The sequence below is a fragment of the Hemiscyllium ocellatum genome, chromosome 31 (genome assembly GCF_020745735.1).
Source record: "Hemiscyllium ocellatum isolate sHemOce1 chromosome 31, sHemOce1.pat.X.cur, whole genome shotgun sequence".
NCBI classification, from domain to species: Eukaryota; Metazoa; Chordata; class Chondrichthyes; order Orectolobiformes; family Hemiscylliidae; genus Hemiscyllium; species Hemiscyllium ocellatum.
Window position 1 is genome coordinate 37,422,582 of NC_083431.1, and position 17,706 is coordinate 37,440,287.

At 44.0% G+C, this 17,706-nt stretch overlaps 1 protein-coding gene across 1 annotated transcript in view; it reads left to right on the plus strand.

The window, feature by feature from the left end:
• The first annotated feature begins 825 nt into the window (after positions 1-825).
• LOC132830537 (claudin-4-like) overlaps positions 826-17,706 on the plus strand; it is a 38,765-nt gene continuing 21,884 nt past the window's right edge. Inside the window, exon 1 of the mRNA XM_060848304.1 lies at positions 826-1,393. Coding sequence (XP_060704287.1) covers positions 895-1,393 — 499 coding nt within the window. The 5' untranslated portion in view covers positions 826-894. The remainder of the gene's footprint in view (positions 1,394-17,706) is intronic.

Below are 17,706 nucleotides of genomic sequence, written 5' to 3' on the forward strand. Positions count from 1 at the left end.
TAGCACCTCCCAAACCAATGATCTGGACAACCTAGAAGGACAGGAGGAGCTGGTGGATGTGAACACCATGGCCTACAAATTCTCTTGCCAGACACTCCCACACCCTGACTTGTACTATGTCACCAATCCCTTACAGTCACTGGGTCAAACCGGAGGAACTCCCTTCCACACATACCAGGTTATACTCCAACAGGTTTATTTGAAATCACAAGCTTTTGGAGCGCTGACTTCACCTGACAAAGGAGCAGCCCTTTAAAAGCTTGATTTTAAATAAACCTGTTAGACTGCACCATGCGATCCGGTGACTTTTGACTTTCGCAAAGGCAATTAGTGAAGGGTAATAAATGCTGGCCAAGCCAGCTATTTCCATATTCTGTCAAAGTTTTTTTTTGAAAAGGTACATTACTAAAACATACAGTTGGCAATGAATTAATAAACATAAACGTTTTTGTTGACAAGGAGACGATAGAATTTTTCATCAACCTAGTCAGAGATGTTTCTGTACGCCACCAGAGCAGCTGGGAGTTGAACTGCGGCTACCTAACTCCCAGGTGGCACAATACTGCAGTGACAAAAAACCCCATACAGTGAAAATATACTTAGCTGCAAACAAAGATGCCGAGGACCACCACAGTGCCAGATAACATCCTCATTCAGGTGCCCCTTCATTTAGCAAAAGAATCTGAAACAAGATGACTGTAACTTCGGAATCTGGTCCAACGGGTATTCCCTGTTCTCAGCAATGGTAAACTGAGAACAGGAGCAAATGCCCGCCCATCACTGAAGGGCTATAATTGCCACTGCATTTCAGATCACCCTCAGCTCACTCCGGATCGGGAAATCAGAGCCAGTTTGTTTTGGTAGCTCACCGATTACTGCCCCCAAGTTCCAAGAATGGCATCAATGGGACTCCAGATTCTGGGCATAGCCCTGTGTGTGTTCGGGTGGCTGGGAGCTCTGCTCACCTGCGTCCTTCCCATGTGGAGAGTGACCGCTTTCATTGGGAACAACATTGTGGTGGCTCAGATCATTTGGGAAGGGCTTTGGATGAACTGTATTGTTCAGAGCACCGGGCAGATGCAGTGTAAGGTGTACGACTCGCTGCTGGCCCTCTCGCAAGACCTGCAGGCTTCCAGAGCTCTGACCGTTATCTCCCTGGTGGTGGGTATCATCGGTATTCTGGTCTCCATTGCTGGAGGAAAATGCACCAACTGTATAGAAAACGAGGCAACAAAGGCCAAGGTGACAATTATAGCAGGAATTATCTTCATCCTCTCTGGAGTGCTCACCCTGATCCCAGTGTCCTGGTCTGCAAACACCATCATTAAGGATTTCTACAACCCACTGGTGACGGACGCCCAGAGGAGGGAGCTTGGAGCCTCCTTGTATGTCGGTTGGGGGACCTCGGGTCTGCTGATCCTCGGAGGGGCTCTGCTCTGCTGCACCTGTCCTCCCAGAAAGAGAACTGGTACACAGCAAAATACTCTGCACCTAGATCTATAGCTCCGAGCAAGAAATATATGTAACTTGGAAATGCATAAATCGTGGCTGATTCCTGATGAAAAGCTTATGCTCGAAACATCGACTTTCCTGCTCCTCGGATGCTGCCTGACCAGCTGCGCTTTTCTAGCAGCATATTTTTTGACTCTGCTCTCCAGCATCTGCAGTCCTCAGTTCCCCTTTGCACTAGGGTGGACAAAGTTAAAAATCATCCAACACCAGGTTATATTCAATAGGCTTATTTGGAAGCATAAAGTTTCGAAGGGCTAGGTACTTGATGAAGGAGCAGCGCTCCGAAAGCTCGTAGCTTCCAATAAACCTGTTGAATTATAACCTGGTGTTGTGTGATTTTTAACTTTGTTCTGAGAGTGATGGATGTAAGGAAGGATTTGAAGTGAGTGCACTTACACCCATCACAAACTCATGAATAGAGATTGGAAATGTGGCCAGAGTTTGAATGTGGAGATGTTTAAATAAGGGATTTTTGTTGAGAGATGTTGATGTTAATATTTTGCATGATATCGATGTTCAGCAGCAGTGGACCTAATGTATAGCAATGTAATCGTGTTTCCACTGAGAGCAAAACTTTCCTTTCTAACTCTAACAGTGACCTGGCAGCCGCCGCCATTTCATATCCAGCATGGAAGTGATAGCTGTGAAATGGGTCTCCACCCACTCAGAATATTATTAAACAATGTGCTCTTAATACCAGATCCCATTTGTATTTCCCTGTGGTTTAACTTATACCTCGACGTTTCACTGTATTTTGTTTTCTTAATGTTACTTCCACATCATGCCTTACCAAAATGCGACACCTCACATTTATCTAAATTACATTCCGTTGTTGTGGTTCTGCTCGCCGAGCTGGAAGTTTTTGCTGCAAACGTTTCGTTCCCTGGCTAGGGAACATCATCAGTGCTGTTGGAGCCTCGTGTGAAGCGCTGCTTTGATGCTTCTTCCGGTATTTATATTGGTTTGTTCTTGCCCTTCCGGGTGTCAGTTTCAGCTGCAGTGATTTGTATGTGGGGTCCAGGTCGATGTATCTGTTGATGGATGTTCTTGCCGTTTCCGGGTGTCAGTTTCAGCTGTAGTGGTTTGTATATGGTGTCCAGGTCAATGTGTCTGTTGATGGAGTTTGGGGATGAATGCCATGCTTCTAGGAATTCTCTGGCTGTTCTCTGTCTGGCTTGTCCTATGATAGTGGTGTTTTCCCAGTCAAATTCATGTTGCTGGTTGTCTGAGTGTATGGCTACTAGAGATAGCTGGTCGTGTCGTTTTGTGGCTAGCTGATGTTCATGGATGTGGATTGTTAGCTGTCTTCCTGTCTTCCTGGAAGCGGCAAGAACAAACCAATATAAATACCGGAAGAAACATCAAAGCAGTGCTTCACACGAGGCTCCAACAGCACTGATGATGTTCCCTAGCCAGGGAACGAAATGTTTGCAGCAAAAACTTCCAGCTCGGCGAGCAGAACCACAACAACGGATACCCGAGCTACAAATCTTCAATCAGATTTTAAATTACATTCCATCTGTCACTGCTTGGCCCACTGGCCTAGTTGATCAAAATCCTGTTGTTCTCTTAGATAACCTTCCTCACTGACTTCTATACCACCTATTTTGGTGTCATCTACAAACTTATTAACTGTGTCTCCTAAATTCTCATCCAAATTGTTTACATAAATGACAAACAACAGTGGACTCAGCATCCATCCCTGCAGCACACTGCCAGTCACAGGCATCCAGTCTAAAAAACAAGTCTCTACTACTAACCACTGTCTCTTATCATCAAGCCAAGTTTGTATTTAATTGAGCTTCTTGGTCACTTCTTCCAAACTCTCAATCAAATTTGTGAGACACAATTTTTCATGCACAGCGCCACACTGACTATCCCTAATCAGCCCTTGTCTTTCCAAATGCATATAGATCTTAGAATGATTCATAGAATCCCTACATTGTGGAAACAGTCCATTCAGCCCATCAAGTTCACATTTTTGCTCTGAACAGCATCCCACCCAGACTTGCCCTCTACACTATCCCTTGTAACCCTGCATTTCCCATGGCTAACCCACCATTTCCTTCACCTTCCTGGACACTATGGGCAATTTAGCATGGCCAATCCACCTATCCTGTACATCTTTGGACTGTCGGAGGAAATGGAGTACCAGGAGGAAACCATACAGACACGGGGAGAATATGCAAACTCCACACAGACATTCACCAGAGAGTGGAATCAAACCGAGGTCCCTGGTGCTGTGAAGCACCATGCGGCCATCTTAGAATCACCTCAAATAACTAACTACCACTGACATTAGGCTCACTGGTCTGTATTTCCAAGACTTTTCCATGTAGCCTTTCTTAAATAATGGTACAACATTAGCCACCCTCCAGTCTTCTGGCACCTAACCCATGGCTGTCAATGATATAAACATTGAAATGAATTGAATTTATTGTCACGTGTACCAAGGCACAGGAAAAAGCTTTGTCTTGCGAGTAATACAGGCAGGACACAGAGTTAAGTAGCACAGATAGTAAATAATAGGTAAACAGCAGCAAAAACAAAAACACAGGTACAGGCGAATATTAAGAGTTTGTGAATCCATTCAGTATTCTAACAACAGTATGGTAGAAACTGTTGCGAAACCAGCTGGTGCATACGTTCAGGCTTCTGTAGATTTTCTCCGATGGTAGAGGTTGTAGAAATCATTGCCAGGGTGGGATGGATCTTTGAGAATGCTGGTGGTCTTTCCCTGACAGCGGGCCTGGTAGGTGGATTCTATAGATGGGAGGTTGGCCTTTGTTATTGTCCGGGCTGAGTTCACCACTCTCTGTAGCTGTCTCCTATCTTGAATGGTGCAGTTGCCATACCAGGTTGTGATACATCCAGACAAAATGTTCTCGATGGTGCACCTATAAAAATTGGCAAAGGTATTCGCTGTCATGCCAAATTTCCTCAGCTGCCTGAGGACGGAGAGACGTTGTTGGGCCTTTGTAACCAGTACGTCCACATGAAGGATCCAAGAAAGCTCCCAGGAGCTTGACACTCTCCACTCATTCCCCCTCTGTGCTGTTAATGTGTAGGGGGGCATGAGTAACATCCCGCCAAAAGTCAATAATGAGTTCCTTGGTTTTTCTGGCATTGAGAGCTAGATTGTTCTCAATGTACCATTTTTCCAGGTCTTCCACCTCCCATCTGTAATCTGTTTCATCACAATCTGAGATTCGACCGACTATGGTGGTGTCATCAACGAACTTGTAAAAGGCATTAGTCTGGTATTTGGCGACGCAGTCATGGGTTTACAGTGAGTACAGTAGGCGGCTGAATATGCACTCCCGGGGGGGCTCCAATGTTGAGTGTTGGTGAGGATGAAATATTGTCGCCAATCTTCACTGATTGTGGCCTGTAGGTCATGAAACTGAGGATTCCATTGTAGAGAGTGGGGCTTAGTCTGAGATCAGTTTATAATCAGTCTCGAGGGGATAATAGTGTTGAAGGCTGAACTGAAGTTAATGAGTAGGATTCTTACATAGCTGTTCTTGGTGTCAAAATGTTCTAGGGAGGAATGAAGGGCAAGTGAGATGGCATCTGTCGTGGATCTGTTGGTCCAATAGGAAAATTGGATTAATTCAAGAGTAGTGCGGAGACTGCAGTTGACTAATGTTGTGAGTGTGTGGCTAGAAAAGCATAGTAGATCAGGCAGCATCAGAGGAGCAGGAAAATCGACGTTTTGGGCTGGAGCCCTTCATCAGGATTGAGGCTGGGAGTTGATTAATGCCATGACCTGCCTTTCAAAGCACTTCATGACCAACGAAGTTAGGGCCACTGGACAGTAGTCTTTGAGACATGCTGCATGAGCCTTCTTAGGCACAGGGATGATGTTGGCCTCTTGAAACAAGCAGGGACAATGGCCTGCTGCAGGGAGAGGTTGAAGATGTCCGCTAGAGGCCTCACAATTTCTTCCCTAGCTTCCCAAAATGACCTGGGATATACTTGATCTGCTTGCAGGGAATTATCTGCTTTTATGCACTTTAAGAGTTCCAGAACCTCCTCTTCTCTAGTGTGGATTCTTCAAAACATACCAATTACTTTCCCAAGTTCCACAGCTTCCATGTCTTTGTTCATGGAAAAGCTTTACAATCTATTTTACAGATTTTCTCACATATACACACACACACTCACAGACAAACACACTCACACAGACCATCTCTCAGTGGCACACTCTCTCTCTGTCTTTCACACTTGACACACACTCTCACAGGGAAATACTCCATTAATACTCGTGCACACAGTCTCTCAAGCACACACACATACTTGCTCCACCCCCAACCTCCAGATACACACACACACACTACACGCATATAAGTCTGTGGGATGAATTTCCATTCGCAGAAACATTCTATTTTGTTCAAAAAGCATACAATCTGTAGGCTGTCAGTCCATGTGACATACTTAAATTCCTACCTTGGAAATAACAACAGTCTGACTCCAGATTGGGACAAGACAGACTCTAATCTCACACCTTTAATGCATTGTGTGAGCTGAGATGTCACCTTTTTTTATATATTTAGGGCGGCACGGTGGCACAGTGGTTAGCATTGCTGCCTCACAGCGCCAGAGACCTGGGTTCAATTCCCGACTCAAGGCGACTGACTGTGTGGAGTTTGCACGTTCTCCCCGTGTCTGCGTGGGTTTCCTCCGGGTGCTCCGGTTTCCCCCCACAGTCCAAAGATGTGCAGTTCAGGTGAATTGGCCATGCTAAATTGCCCGTAGTGTTAGGTAAGGGGTAAATGTAGGGGTATGGGTGGGTTGCGCTTTGGCGGGTCGGTGTGGACTTGTTGGGCCGAAGGGCCTGTTTCCACACTGTAAGTAATCTAATCTAATCTAATCTAATCTAATCTATTGATAAAGCCTTAAGTTATCTCAAGGCAATAAATTCTTGGATTTACATATTAATCAATGAAAACCTGCTTCACAATTCTGAGTGATTACAGACATCATGGCCATCTAGGTTAGTCCAATACATCGCATCAGTTGTATGTCACTTTGATCTTTTTCTTATAAATTCTGTGCCCTGCCCCACTTGCGATCTGATGAAGGAGCTGCACTCTGAAAGCTTGTATTTTCCAATAAACCTTTTGGACTATAACCTGGTGTTGTGTGATTTTTCAATTTTGATACTATAAGGCAGGAACTTTCAAAAGTAGATTTGGTGCAGCTGAGTTAGGTTTTATTGTCACATATACTCAAGTACTAGGCACAAGAGTACAGTGAGATGTACAAATGCCACCACACATCACATCATCTTAGATACAAAGTACCTAGGTACAAATCTTAGTTACGGAAGTGGAAAATGAAAGAATAAGTTTAAAAAATAAAATCAGTATTACAGTCGTCTTAGTATAAAATGGAAAGATAAAGAAATAAAGTTTAAAAATCCAGCATTACAGACCTTTCTTAAGCCATGAGCATGCAGACACTCCAAGCTGGACTTTCTACAAGAGGGCTCACTCTCCCCTGTGCTGGGCATGCTTCCCACACTGGGCTAAGACCTGCCTGTGCTTGCCACCCATCCTCATTACTGACCGCCACTGCTGCCATCTGGGCCCACGCTAGGCCCCAGCCGCTGCCTTGCTCCATTGCCACTGGAGCCACCTCGCTGCAGAATCCTGCTCTGGCACTGCTCTGGATATCGATGAAGCTGTGATGCCGTGGACTGTGACCAGCCGCCTTGTCACTGATAATCAAAGTCTCCTAGCCGCTGTTACCACCGTGTCCACAACCGAGCTCCAAAGATCAAAAAAAAAGAGAAAAGCGAGAAAAGAAGAAAGAAAAAAGGTGGAGCAGACAAGTTCTGGTGAGGAACTACTCCGCTGGTAAAGGGACATCTGGCAAGTGGGAGGCTTTCAAAAGCAAGTCAACCAAGACTTGAGCAAAGGGTTGGGAGCTGAAAATGTGTTGCTGGAAAAGTGCAGCAGGTCAGGCAGCATCCAAAGGGCAGGAGAATCGGTGTTTCGGGCATGAGCCCTTCTTCAGGAAGAAGGGCTCAAGCCCGAAACATCGATTCTCCTGCCTCTTGGATGATGCCTGACCTACTGCACTTTTCCAGCAACACATTTTCAGCTCTGATCTCCAGCATCTGCAGTCCTCACTTTCTCCTCAAAGAGTTGGGTGGTCATGCTGCGGCTCTTGGTTAGGCTGCTTTTGGTATACTGTGTTCAATTCTGGTCTCCCTGCTATAGGAAGGATGTTGTGAAACTTGAAAGAGTTCAGAAAAGATTTACAAGGATTTTGTCAGGATTTGAGGTATAGGATGGGGTTATTTTCTCTGGAGCATCAGAGGCTGAAGGGTGACCGTATGGAAGCATAAAAAAATCATGAGGGACATGGATTAGGTCTTTACCCCAGGGTAGAGGAGTCCAAAACTAGACAGCATAGGTTTAAGGTGAGAGGGAAAGAGTTAAAAGGGACCTAAGGGGCAATTTTTTCACGCAGAGTGTGATGCATGTATGGAATGAAATATCAGAGGAAGTGATGGAGGCTGGCACAATTGCAACATTTAAAAGGCATCTGGATGGGTCTATGAATAGGAAAAGTTCAGAGGGAGATTCGCCAAATGCTGTCAAATGGGTATATTAGTTTAGAATATCTGGTCAGCATGGACGTGTTGGACTGAAGGGTCTATTTCCGTGCTGTACATCGCCTATGTCTTTGACTCTAAATCAGTAAAACAAAAGAAAACAAAGAAAAAAAAAGAAAACCAGTCAATGTGGAAAAGCCCTGGCACAGGAGCCCTATTCCCCTGCCATCTTGATGACAATACATACAAAGATTTCTGACTATTCATGTCTCCCTTTGAGAATTTGCTGCAACTGCTCCAAGACATCTTTGATGCTGGCATCAGGGAAAAAAAACAGACTATTCTGGAGCCTCATACATGGCCACAGAAACACCTGTCTGCACACCTAATTAGAGCATCCCCCATTCCAATTGCTTGTTTGGTCTTTGCCATGCCCTATTTTGCATCAGAGTCAGTTGTACTGCCACAGACTTGGTTACTGCTTCTAATTTCCCCTGAGGTGGGGGAAATACCCTCCAATAGTATTCAAAATGGCACACTTGTTTGAGAGGGGGATAGCCACAGGAGACTCCTGCACTACATGCATATCTCTCCTGGTGGTCACCCACCTGCCTCACTGAATCTGTGGTGTGACCACCTCCCTGAAGCAATTAGCCATCACAATCTTTGCCTTCTGTGTGCTCAGTGTGTCCAACTGCTGCTCCAATTGATACTGCTCCCTGATCTCCCACTTCTGACAGGAGGAGCATACCCCTCCACTGATTGCCATCTCTATCCCTTTAACTAATTTTACTTGACTGAACCCTTTAAAGTTCACAAACTTTAGTAGACTTTTTAAACCAATAAACAAAACAAAGCCATCCCCTTGCTCAAACCAAGATTTATAAAATAACAAATTGTGAACACCCACCATAACTTACTCACCAATCCGCTGCTACCATTGGTGCCACTCACTTTCTGAACTGTTACGTCTGGTCTGCCCCCACCCCTGCTGGGCCTGTCGAAGTACTCAGGGAAACAAACACAGCAATGCCTTCCTCCCCCACTTTCCTAAACTCCCACACATAACTCAACTCCTAATGTTGAACTCTTTGCAGCTAGCACTCATAGTAGAGCTAGGTGACATCAGCAAAGATATGCACATGTTTTTGTTTCCTGCATTGTCCCCAAGGGCCAACTTGTACAGAAGATATAGGAGGCAGTCAAAGGAACACCTTAGAATACACTGGAAGTAAAGTTGCAGCAGTGGGACAAGAAGCCATTGCGAATAATTTTCTGGTTGAGACTGGATGTTAGAGAGTGGCTGGGCTCAGCAGAGCCACTGACTGGAACAATAGAGATGATAAAGAGGAGCTGCCATTACAATGACCTGGGAGGATAGGCAAACATGAGCATGATGCAGCACCAGCGATATTTTTTAGGTCAATTAATCAAAGATGTTGATGTCAAATCCATCTTTATTGATCGGATTAGAGGATAGTGATTTTACTTACTTGATATTGTTCATGGTTTAAACAGATCCCTTGTTTTATTCATTGCTTTCTTCCCTTTTGCGAGTGTCTGTTGAAACTAATTCTTTAGCATTTCAGTTTTCCTAGATTCAGATAAGTATCAATTTTCACATTTCAGTCTGCGGTTCCCGCCAGAAGAATCAAAGAAGGAAATGGATAGCAGAGGATTTGTTTTACATCAGCTCCATGAATCTTTGCAATGTGAAAGCAGCTGCAAATGTGTTGCTGGTCAAAGCACAGCAGGTTAGGCAGCATCTCAGGAATAGAGAATTCGACGTTTCGAGCATAAGCCCTTCATCAGGAATGCTTATGCTCGAAACGTCGAATTCTCTATTCCTGAGATGCTGCCTAACCTGCTGTGCTTTGACCAGCAACACATTTGCAGCTGTGATCTCCAGCATCTGCAGACCTCATTTTTTACTCTTATGTGAAAGCAGCAGCAAGGAATTAAAGTTCCAGCAGGTCATGCAATTTACAAAAATAGCATTGTACAATTTATGAGGGGAATTGCCAATACAGCTTCCACCGTGTTATTTACCAGCCCTATTCAAGTGCCTTTTATTTAGCAAAAGAATCTGAAACTAGATGAGAGTAACATCGGAATCTGGTTCAACGGGTATCCCCTGTTCTCAGCAATGGTAAACCGAGAACAGGAACAAAAACCCGCCCTCAGTTAAAGACGATGATTGCCACCTCTGATCTTCCTTGAAATAACTCCACACAAGCCAGTATCTCACCACCAATCACCCTTTATGTATATGTGGAAATGTACTTGCCATTGCTTCAGCTCCCACAGAGCCAACTGTCAGAGTGAACAGAATCTCTGACACTTCTGTTTTCTTTAAATAAAGGCCAACAATTCATTTGCCTTCTTTTAATACCTGCTGAACTTGGATGCAATTTTTTGTAATCCATCCACAAGGACCCCCAAATCCCTATGTGCTACAGGTTTCTGCAGACTTTCTCCAATTAAATAATACTAATTTCTTTTATTTTTCTTGACCAAGTGCATAACTTCACATTTCCCCCATTATATGCCAACTGTCACATGCTTGCCCAATCGCTTGTCCTTTGTAGACTCTTTGTGCAATCCACGCTATTTGCATTTCCATTTATTCTAATGTCATATGCAAATTTGTTGATAGTACACTCACTTCCCTTATTAAATCATTAATACATATATTGTCAATAACTCTCGTCACAAACTTGATCCCTGTATTGCCCTACTGGTTACAGGTGTACACTTCTGTTTTATCTGTCAGCCCCAATTAACAGCCCCAATCAGGCAACTGATATTCTATAAGGTCCTCCTGGTTGATCTCATTACATTCCAATATATTAGATTCCCTACAGTGTGGAAACAGGCCTTTCGGCACAACAAGTCCACACCGACCCTCCGAAGAACAATCCACCCAGACTCATTCCCTTACATTCATCCCTGACTAATACACCTAACACTACAGGCAATTTAGCATGGCCAATTCACTTGATCTGCACATCTTTGGACTGTGGGTGGAAACCGGAGCACCCGGAGGAAACCCATGCATACATGGGGAGAATGTGCAAACTCCACACAGTTGCCCGAGGGGGGAGTTGATCCTGGGTCACTGGTGCTGTGAGGCAGCAATGCTAACCTCTGAGCCACCGTGCCGCCCCTAACATTGCTCCCCCTCTGACCCCAAGGACATAGGCTGGGTCTTCCTTTTGTATCTCCTCCTGTGGCGTTTTAGCACCTGGTCAAGTTCCTCCAACTCTGCCTCAAATACGAGCAGCATGTATTGCACAGTAGCTCGCCTGTTGTGCCAGGAGTGTTTCAGATGTAATTCCTCCTCCTCCTTAGGCAGCAAAGGCATTGGGGCAGTGACATACACTGTGTCCAACTCAGACTTTGAGGTATCATCAATGCTGGACAGATAGACTGAACTCCTGGGTTCCAGAACAATTGGAAAGGCTGCCCAGGAACAGTGCACGCTCTGCTCCCACACTGGGAGTTTACAATTTTCATATGGTCCATGTGCTTGTTCATAACTGTTGCATCTACTCGAATTTTATATGTCACTGGACCTGACCTTGCATCAAACTTGTCTCTCAGCCATACAGGACCATTTTCGTGGTTCCTACACAAAACTTCGTTCTCCAAAGTAAATGGTCCCTCTTGTTTAGCAGAGTCTTGTGCCCAGCATTGGTGTTCCTGATTCCATCTCATTCTCCCCACCAGGTCTGGAAAGGTCAGATTTAACCTAGTGTTGAGTATTCTCTATTCTCTCTATTAGCAGGTCCACTGAAGCCATCCCTGTAGTTGGATGAGGGGTGAACCAATAATCAAATAGGAGCTGGGAAAGTTTGGTATCAAATGAAGTGGTACTCCTGAGAGTCCATGTGCTGCAAGAGATGCGTGCAATTTTTCTATCATCATCTTTGTGTTTGATAAATGAACTCTATGCACACCCGGCCACTCTGAGTGGGTGTCCACAATGACTAAGAACATTGAGCCCATGAAAGGACCTAGACAGTCAGTACGTAACTGAGTCCAGGGTTTACCCAGCCATTCCTGCAAATGTGGGGGTGCTACTGGCGGTAGTTTGTATCCTTGTTGGCATTATGGGCACTGTACCAACAATGCATCTATGTCCGCATCCAATCCTGGCCACCAGACATAACTTCTTGACAATATCTTCATTTTGGAAATCCTGGATGACCCTAGGGGAGTTCAGCCAATATCTAGCGGCAACCTTTGCTTGGGACAATCACTCATGTTCCCCATAATAATGTGCCATTCTCTATTGTGTTCTGGTCTCTTTGGGTCCAAAAAGGTTTCAATTCTGGTTGTGAGAGCTCTTTGGTTTCCCCCATCATCACCAGCTGTTTCAGTTTTGCCTCGACCGGATCTTTCTGCATCCAAAGTCAGATACTGTCAGTTGTGTTTGGAAAGGTTTCCATAAAACTTAAAACCATTACAGCCTCTTCCAGTGGCGGTACTACTGGTGGTGTAGCTGCCAGTGGGAGGTGGCTCAATATATCTGCATCTGCTACTTGGCCTCCCAATTCCTGAAGAAGGGGTTATGCCCGAAACGTCGAATCTCCTGTTCCTTGGATGCTGCCTGACCTGCTGCACTTTTCCAGCAACACATTTTCACCTCTGATCTCCAGCATCTGCAGACCTCACTCTCTCCTCCCAAATGGTGATCCAACCTGTAATTGCACACATTTTGTATAAGAGCTCACTGCTGAATTCAACCTGAAGTTATGTGTGTACTGCCTTGTACAGTTTAAGTGGACCTAACATGGGTTTACGGTCTGTTATTATTATAAATTTACATGTGTGGAACTTCCTGACTCCAAATATGACAGCCAAACCTTCTTTCTCTATCTGGGCATATTTACGCTCTTCATTAGCCAAGGTCTGGATGCATACGACATTGAGTGCTCCTCTCCCTTGGGCCACCTTTGAGCTAATACTACACCAATTCCATACAGGGAGCCATTGCATGTCAATACCAGATCTTGCTTTGGATTGTGATGTGTCAATACCTTAGAGGATGGTAGGTGCTTCTTCACTTCACTGAAAGTTATTGCTTGACTAGGTGATCATTTCCAAGGCTGACCATTTTTAAAAAGTTCTTGCAAAGGTGGCAGGATGGAGGCCAGGTTATATCTGAACTTTCTGTAATAATTCACCAGGCCAAGGATGCAGACATGGAGATGGGACACGTGTGATTGCCCTCATTTTATCTTCCAACTGGTGTAACCCTGTCTTGTCAATTCTATAGCCCAAGTACTTGGGGTGCCTAGAACACACATTTTTCTCTTCTAAGGTGTATGCCTGCCTTCAAGAAACATGTAAGAACTAAGCCCAGGTTCTGTAGGTGCTCGTTATTGGTCTTCCCAGTTATTAGCACATAATCTCAAGGTTGGCTAAAGTGATGCCATTATTTAAGAAAAGTGGTAAGGAAAAGCCAGAAAAGTATAGACCAGTGAGCTTGACATCAGTGATGGGCAAGTTGTTGGAGGAGATTCTGAGGGACACAAAAGGCAAGGATTGATTAGGGATTGAGCTGAAAATGTGTTGCTGGTTAAAGCACAGCAGGTCAGGCAGCATCCAAGGAACAGGAAATTTGACGTTTCGGGCCACAGCCCTTCATCAGGAATGAATAGGGATTTGTCAACATTGCTTTGGACATGGGAAATCATGTCTCACTAACTTGATTGGATTTTTTGAAGAAGTGTCAAACATGATTGATGAAGGAAGAGTGCTGGATGTAGTCTATGTGGACTTCAGTAAAGTGTTCAACAAGGTTCCGCAGGGTAGACTATTAACAAGGTTAGATCACAAGGAACACAGGGAGAACAAGCCATTTGGATAGAAAATTGGTGAGAGGGTAGGAGACAGAGGGTGGTGGTGAAGGGATGCTTTACGGACTGGAGGCCTGTGACCAGTGTACTAATTTCATGGAAAGTATTCATCAAGTGGGTGTTATGTATCCTTCCGAACCCAATGCGACATTAAAGTTGAACACACAGACAACTCAAAGATTGTGAAGAAAAAATTCTGTATTCCACTAGCATCAAGTTATTAACACATGAAACCCAATATTTAGTTCAACAATTTCAGACCATAAACTTTGCAACATTTTGTTCCCGTTTTCTTTGTTGGTTTCAGTTCAGCTTCACTTCAGCCAGGTATTTGTTTTCAAAGAGCAGCAGTTCATTATTCTGCCATGCACACTAACCCTAAACACACTGTTTCTTTACTTTTCCCATTGCCACTCTCTTGGGTCTTGCATCACCAACACTTTCATCACTTAAACTTTTCTATTTTCCATCATGTCCCCTTTTGCTATTTTCACACCCTTATACTCACGTAAAACTGATTACATTTCAAACTGTTCCCAGCTCTTAGCTGAAACATTTCTGCTTCTTTCTCTGCAGATGCTGTTCTGATTTAAATTTCCAATATTTTATGTTTTCTTTATATTAATTTAAGCCTCGTGTTCATCCACAATGTGCTCTAAGTTAAAAATCACACAACATCAGGTTTTAGCCCAACAGGATTATTTGAAACTGCAAAGTTTCGGATCCTACTCCTTCCTCAGGCAGCTAGTGAGAGAGAATACATTGACACAGAATTTATAGTAAAAGATCAAAGGGTCATACAGCTTATGCGAATGTATTGAACAAACCTAGATGGCTATTAAGTCTTTAAACAGTTAGAATGGGGGTTCAGGTTTCAATTGATTACTATGTAAATCTCTGTCTCAAGATAACTTCACATTTTATCAGAATAAGGGTGACATTTTAAGTTAAACAATACATTTTAGATGTGAGACCATGTTTCAAGTCTGCTTGTATCTCATCCTGGAGTCAGACTGGTTTTATTTCCAAAGTAAGAATTTATGAAATGCCACATAGACTGTCTACAGATTGTGCACTTTTTGAACAAAATAGAATGTATCTGCATCAGGGCACTATTCAAAAGGGCCACAACACACTGCAGTACACCAGAACTGCGAAAAGAGGAAGAGGAACATCTATACAAGGTATTTGCCAAAAACGGATACCCACGCAACTTTATCACCAGATGCCTAAGAGATAGACCGAGGAACGAGGACATGCCACAACCAAAAGGACTAGCCACACTACCATACGTCAGGAGCGTCTCAGAACTGACAGCCAGACTACTGCGACCCTTAGGACTCATAACAGCACACAAGCCAACATCCACGCTCAGACAACAACTCACTAGAACAAAGGACCCAATACCCAGCATGAGCCAAACTAACGTAGTTTACAAAATACCATGCAAGGACTGCACAAAACACTATATAGGACAAACAGGAAGACAGCTAACAATCCGCATCCATGAACATCAGCTAGCCACAAAACGACACGACCAGCTATCTCTAGTAGCCATACACTCAGACAACCAGCAACATGAATTTGACTGGGAAAACACCACTATCATAGGACAAGCCAGACAGAGAACAGCCAGAGAATTCCTAGAAGCATGGCATTCATCCCCAAACTCCATCAACAGACACATTGACCTGGACACCATATACAAACCACTACAGCTGAAACTGACACCCGGAAACGGCAAGAACATCCATCAACAGACACATCGACCTGGACCCCACATACAAATCACTGCAGCTGAAACTGACACCCGGAAGTGGCAAGAACAAACCAATATAAATACCGGAAGAAACATCAAAGCAGCGCTTCACACGAGGCTCCAACAGCACTGATGATGTTCCCTAGCCAGGGAACGAAACGTTTGCAGCAAAAACTTCCAGCTCGGCGAGCAGAACCACAACAACGGATACCCGAGCTACAAATCTTCAACCAGATTTTAAAGTTTAGATAAATGTGTGGTGCTACAATTTTGTAGGGCAGGACTTAGGCACTAAGTGGTAAGGTCCTGGGGAGTATTGCCTAACAAAGGGAACTTGGAGTTCAGATTCATAGTGCCTTGAAAGTAGAATCGCAGGTAGACATGGTAGTGAAGACGGTGTTTGGTATACTTTCCTTTATTGGTCAGTGCATTGAGTAAAGGAGTTGGGAGGTCATGTTGCGACTGTACAGGACATTGGTTAAGCCACTTTTGGAATACTGCATTCATTTCTCATCTCCTTATTATAGGAAGGATGTTGTGAAACTTGAAAGGGCACAGAAAAAATTTACAAGGATGTTGGAGGATTTGCGCTATGTGGAGAGGCTGAATAGGCTGGAGCTATTTTCCCTGGAGTGTCGGAGGCTGAGGGATGACCTTATAGAAGCATATAAAATCATGAGGGACATGAATAGGCTGAATAGCCAAGATCCCCAGGGTAGGGGAGTCCAAAACTAGACCGCATATGTTTAAGATGAGATGGGAAAGATTTAGGAGGTCCTAAGGGGTAACCTTTTCATGTAGAGGGGGTTGCGTATACGGTTTGAGGTACCAAAGGTTGTGGTAGAGGCTGGTATAATTACAATATTTAAAAAGAATCTGATGGGTAGATGAAAAGAAAGAGTTTGGAGGGATATGGGCCAAATACTGACAAATGGTACTTGATTACTGTAGGATATCTGGTCAGCATGAATGAGTTGGACCGATGGGTCTGTTTCCACGCTGTACTCTAAATGACGACCTGGGGTCGATCTTGTAAAATATTTTCCATCATTTGCTGAAAAATTGCATAGGCTGATGATATGCCAAATGGCACTCTCATATATTGGTCCAAACCCGAATGGGTATTAATAGTATACCTACACCTTCATCTAACCACAATTGCAAATCCACATGGTTTATGTCAAGTTTGTGAAGGGCAGTTCCCCTGCCAGCTTTGTGTATAAATCCTTTATGCGAGGGATTGGGTGTTTATCCAGCTATGAAAAGCGGTTTACCATTTGTTTGAAATTCCCACAAAGGCAAACCAACTTATTCCAGCCTTCTGATTTCTGTCTCCACTTTTGCCTGTCAGGTAAATCATTATAGAATCATAGAATTCCTACAGTGAGTGAATTTTGTTAAAGGCTGGTTCTGCGATCGCTGAAACAGCTGCACCAGTATCCAGGCTGGCATAGAGACCAAGTTAAATACACAAGACAGGCAGCAGCACATCAGAGAATGATGAAGACTGATGAGTTATTGCACCAGTCTCAACCTTCTCTCTTGTCTCACTAGTGCTTCAGGTCCTACACCCCTGCCAGACTAGCTTAAACCATCCAAGTAGCTCTAACAAAGCTCCTCACCAGGATATTGGTTCCCCCTCCAGCTCAGGTGCAACCCAGATGCAATCGTTGCCAGGATGGCCGAAAATTAGTTTGCAGACTAGCAAACAATTAGGCAGACAAATGGTAAGTCGGCCTTTATTGATATGAATAAAAATTCTTGCGAAAATTGTGTAAGGTTTTCATGATGCAACATGAATTCTTCCATTTATGAAAGAATATACTTTCATTTGAGATTGTGCAATGAAGGTTCAATCATTCTTGAGGTGAGGGAATTGTCTTATGATAAAAGTCTGATTAAGTTAGGCCTCTACTCTCTAGCCTTTGGGAGAATGAGAGGTAACAGCATTGAGACATACCAAGATTCTGAAGGGGTTTGATGGTGGACACAGTAACAGATTGTTA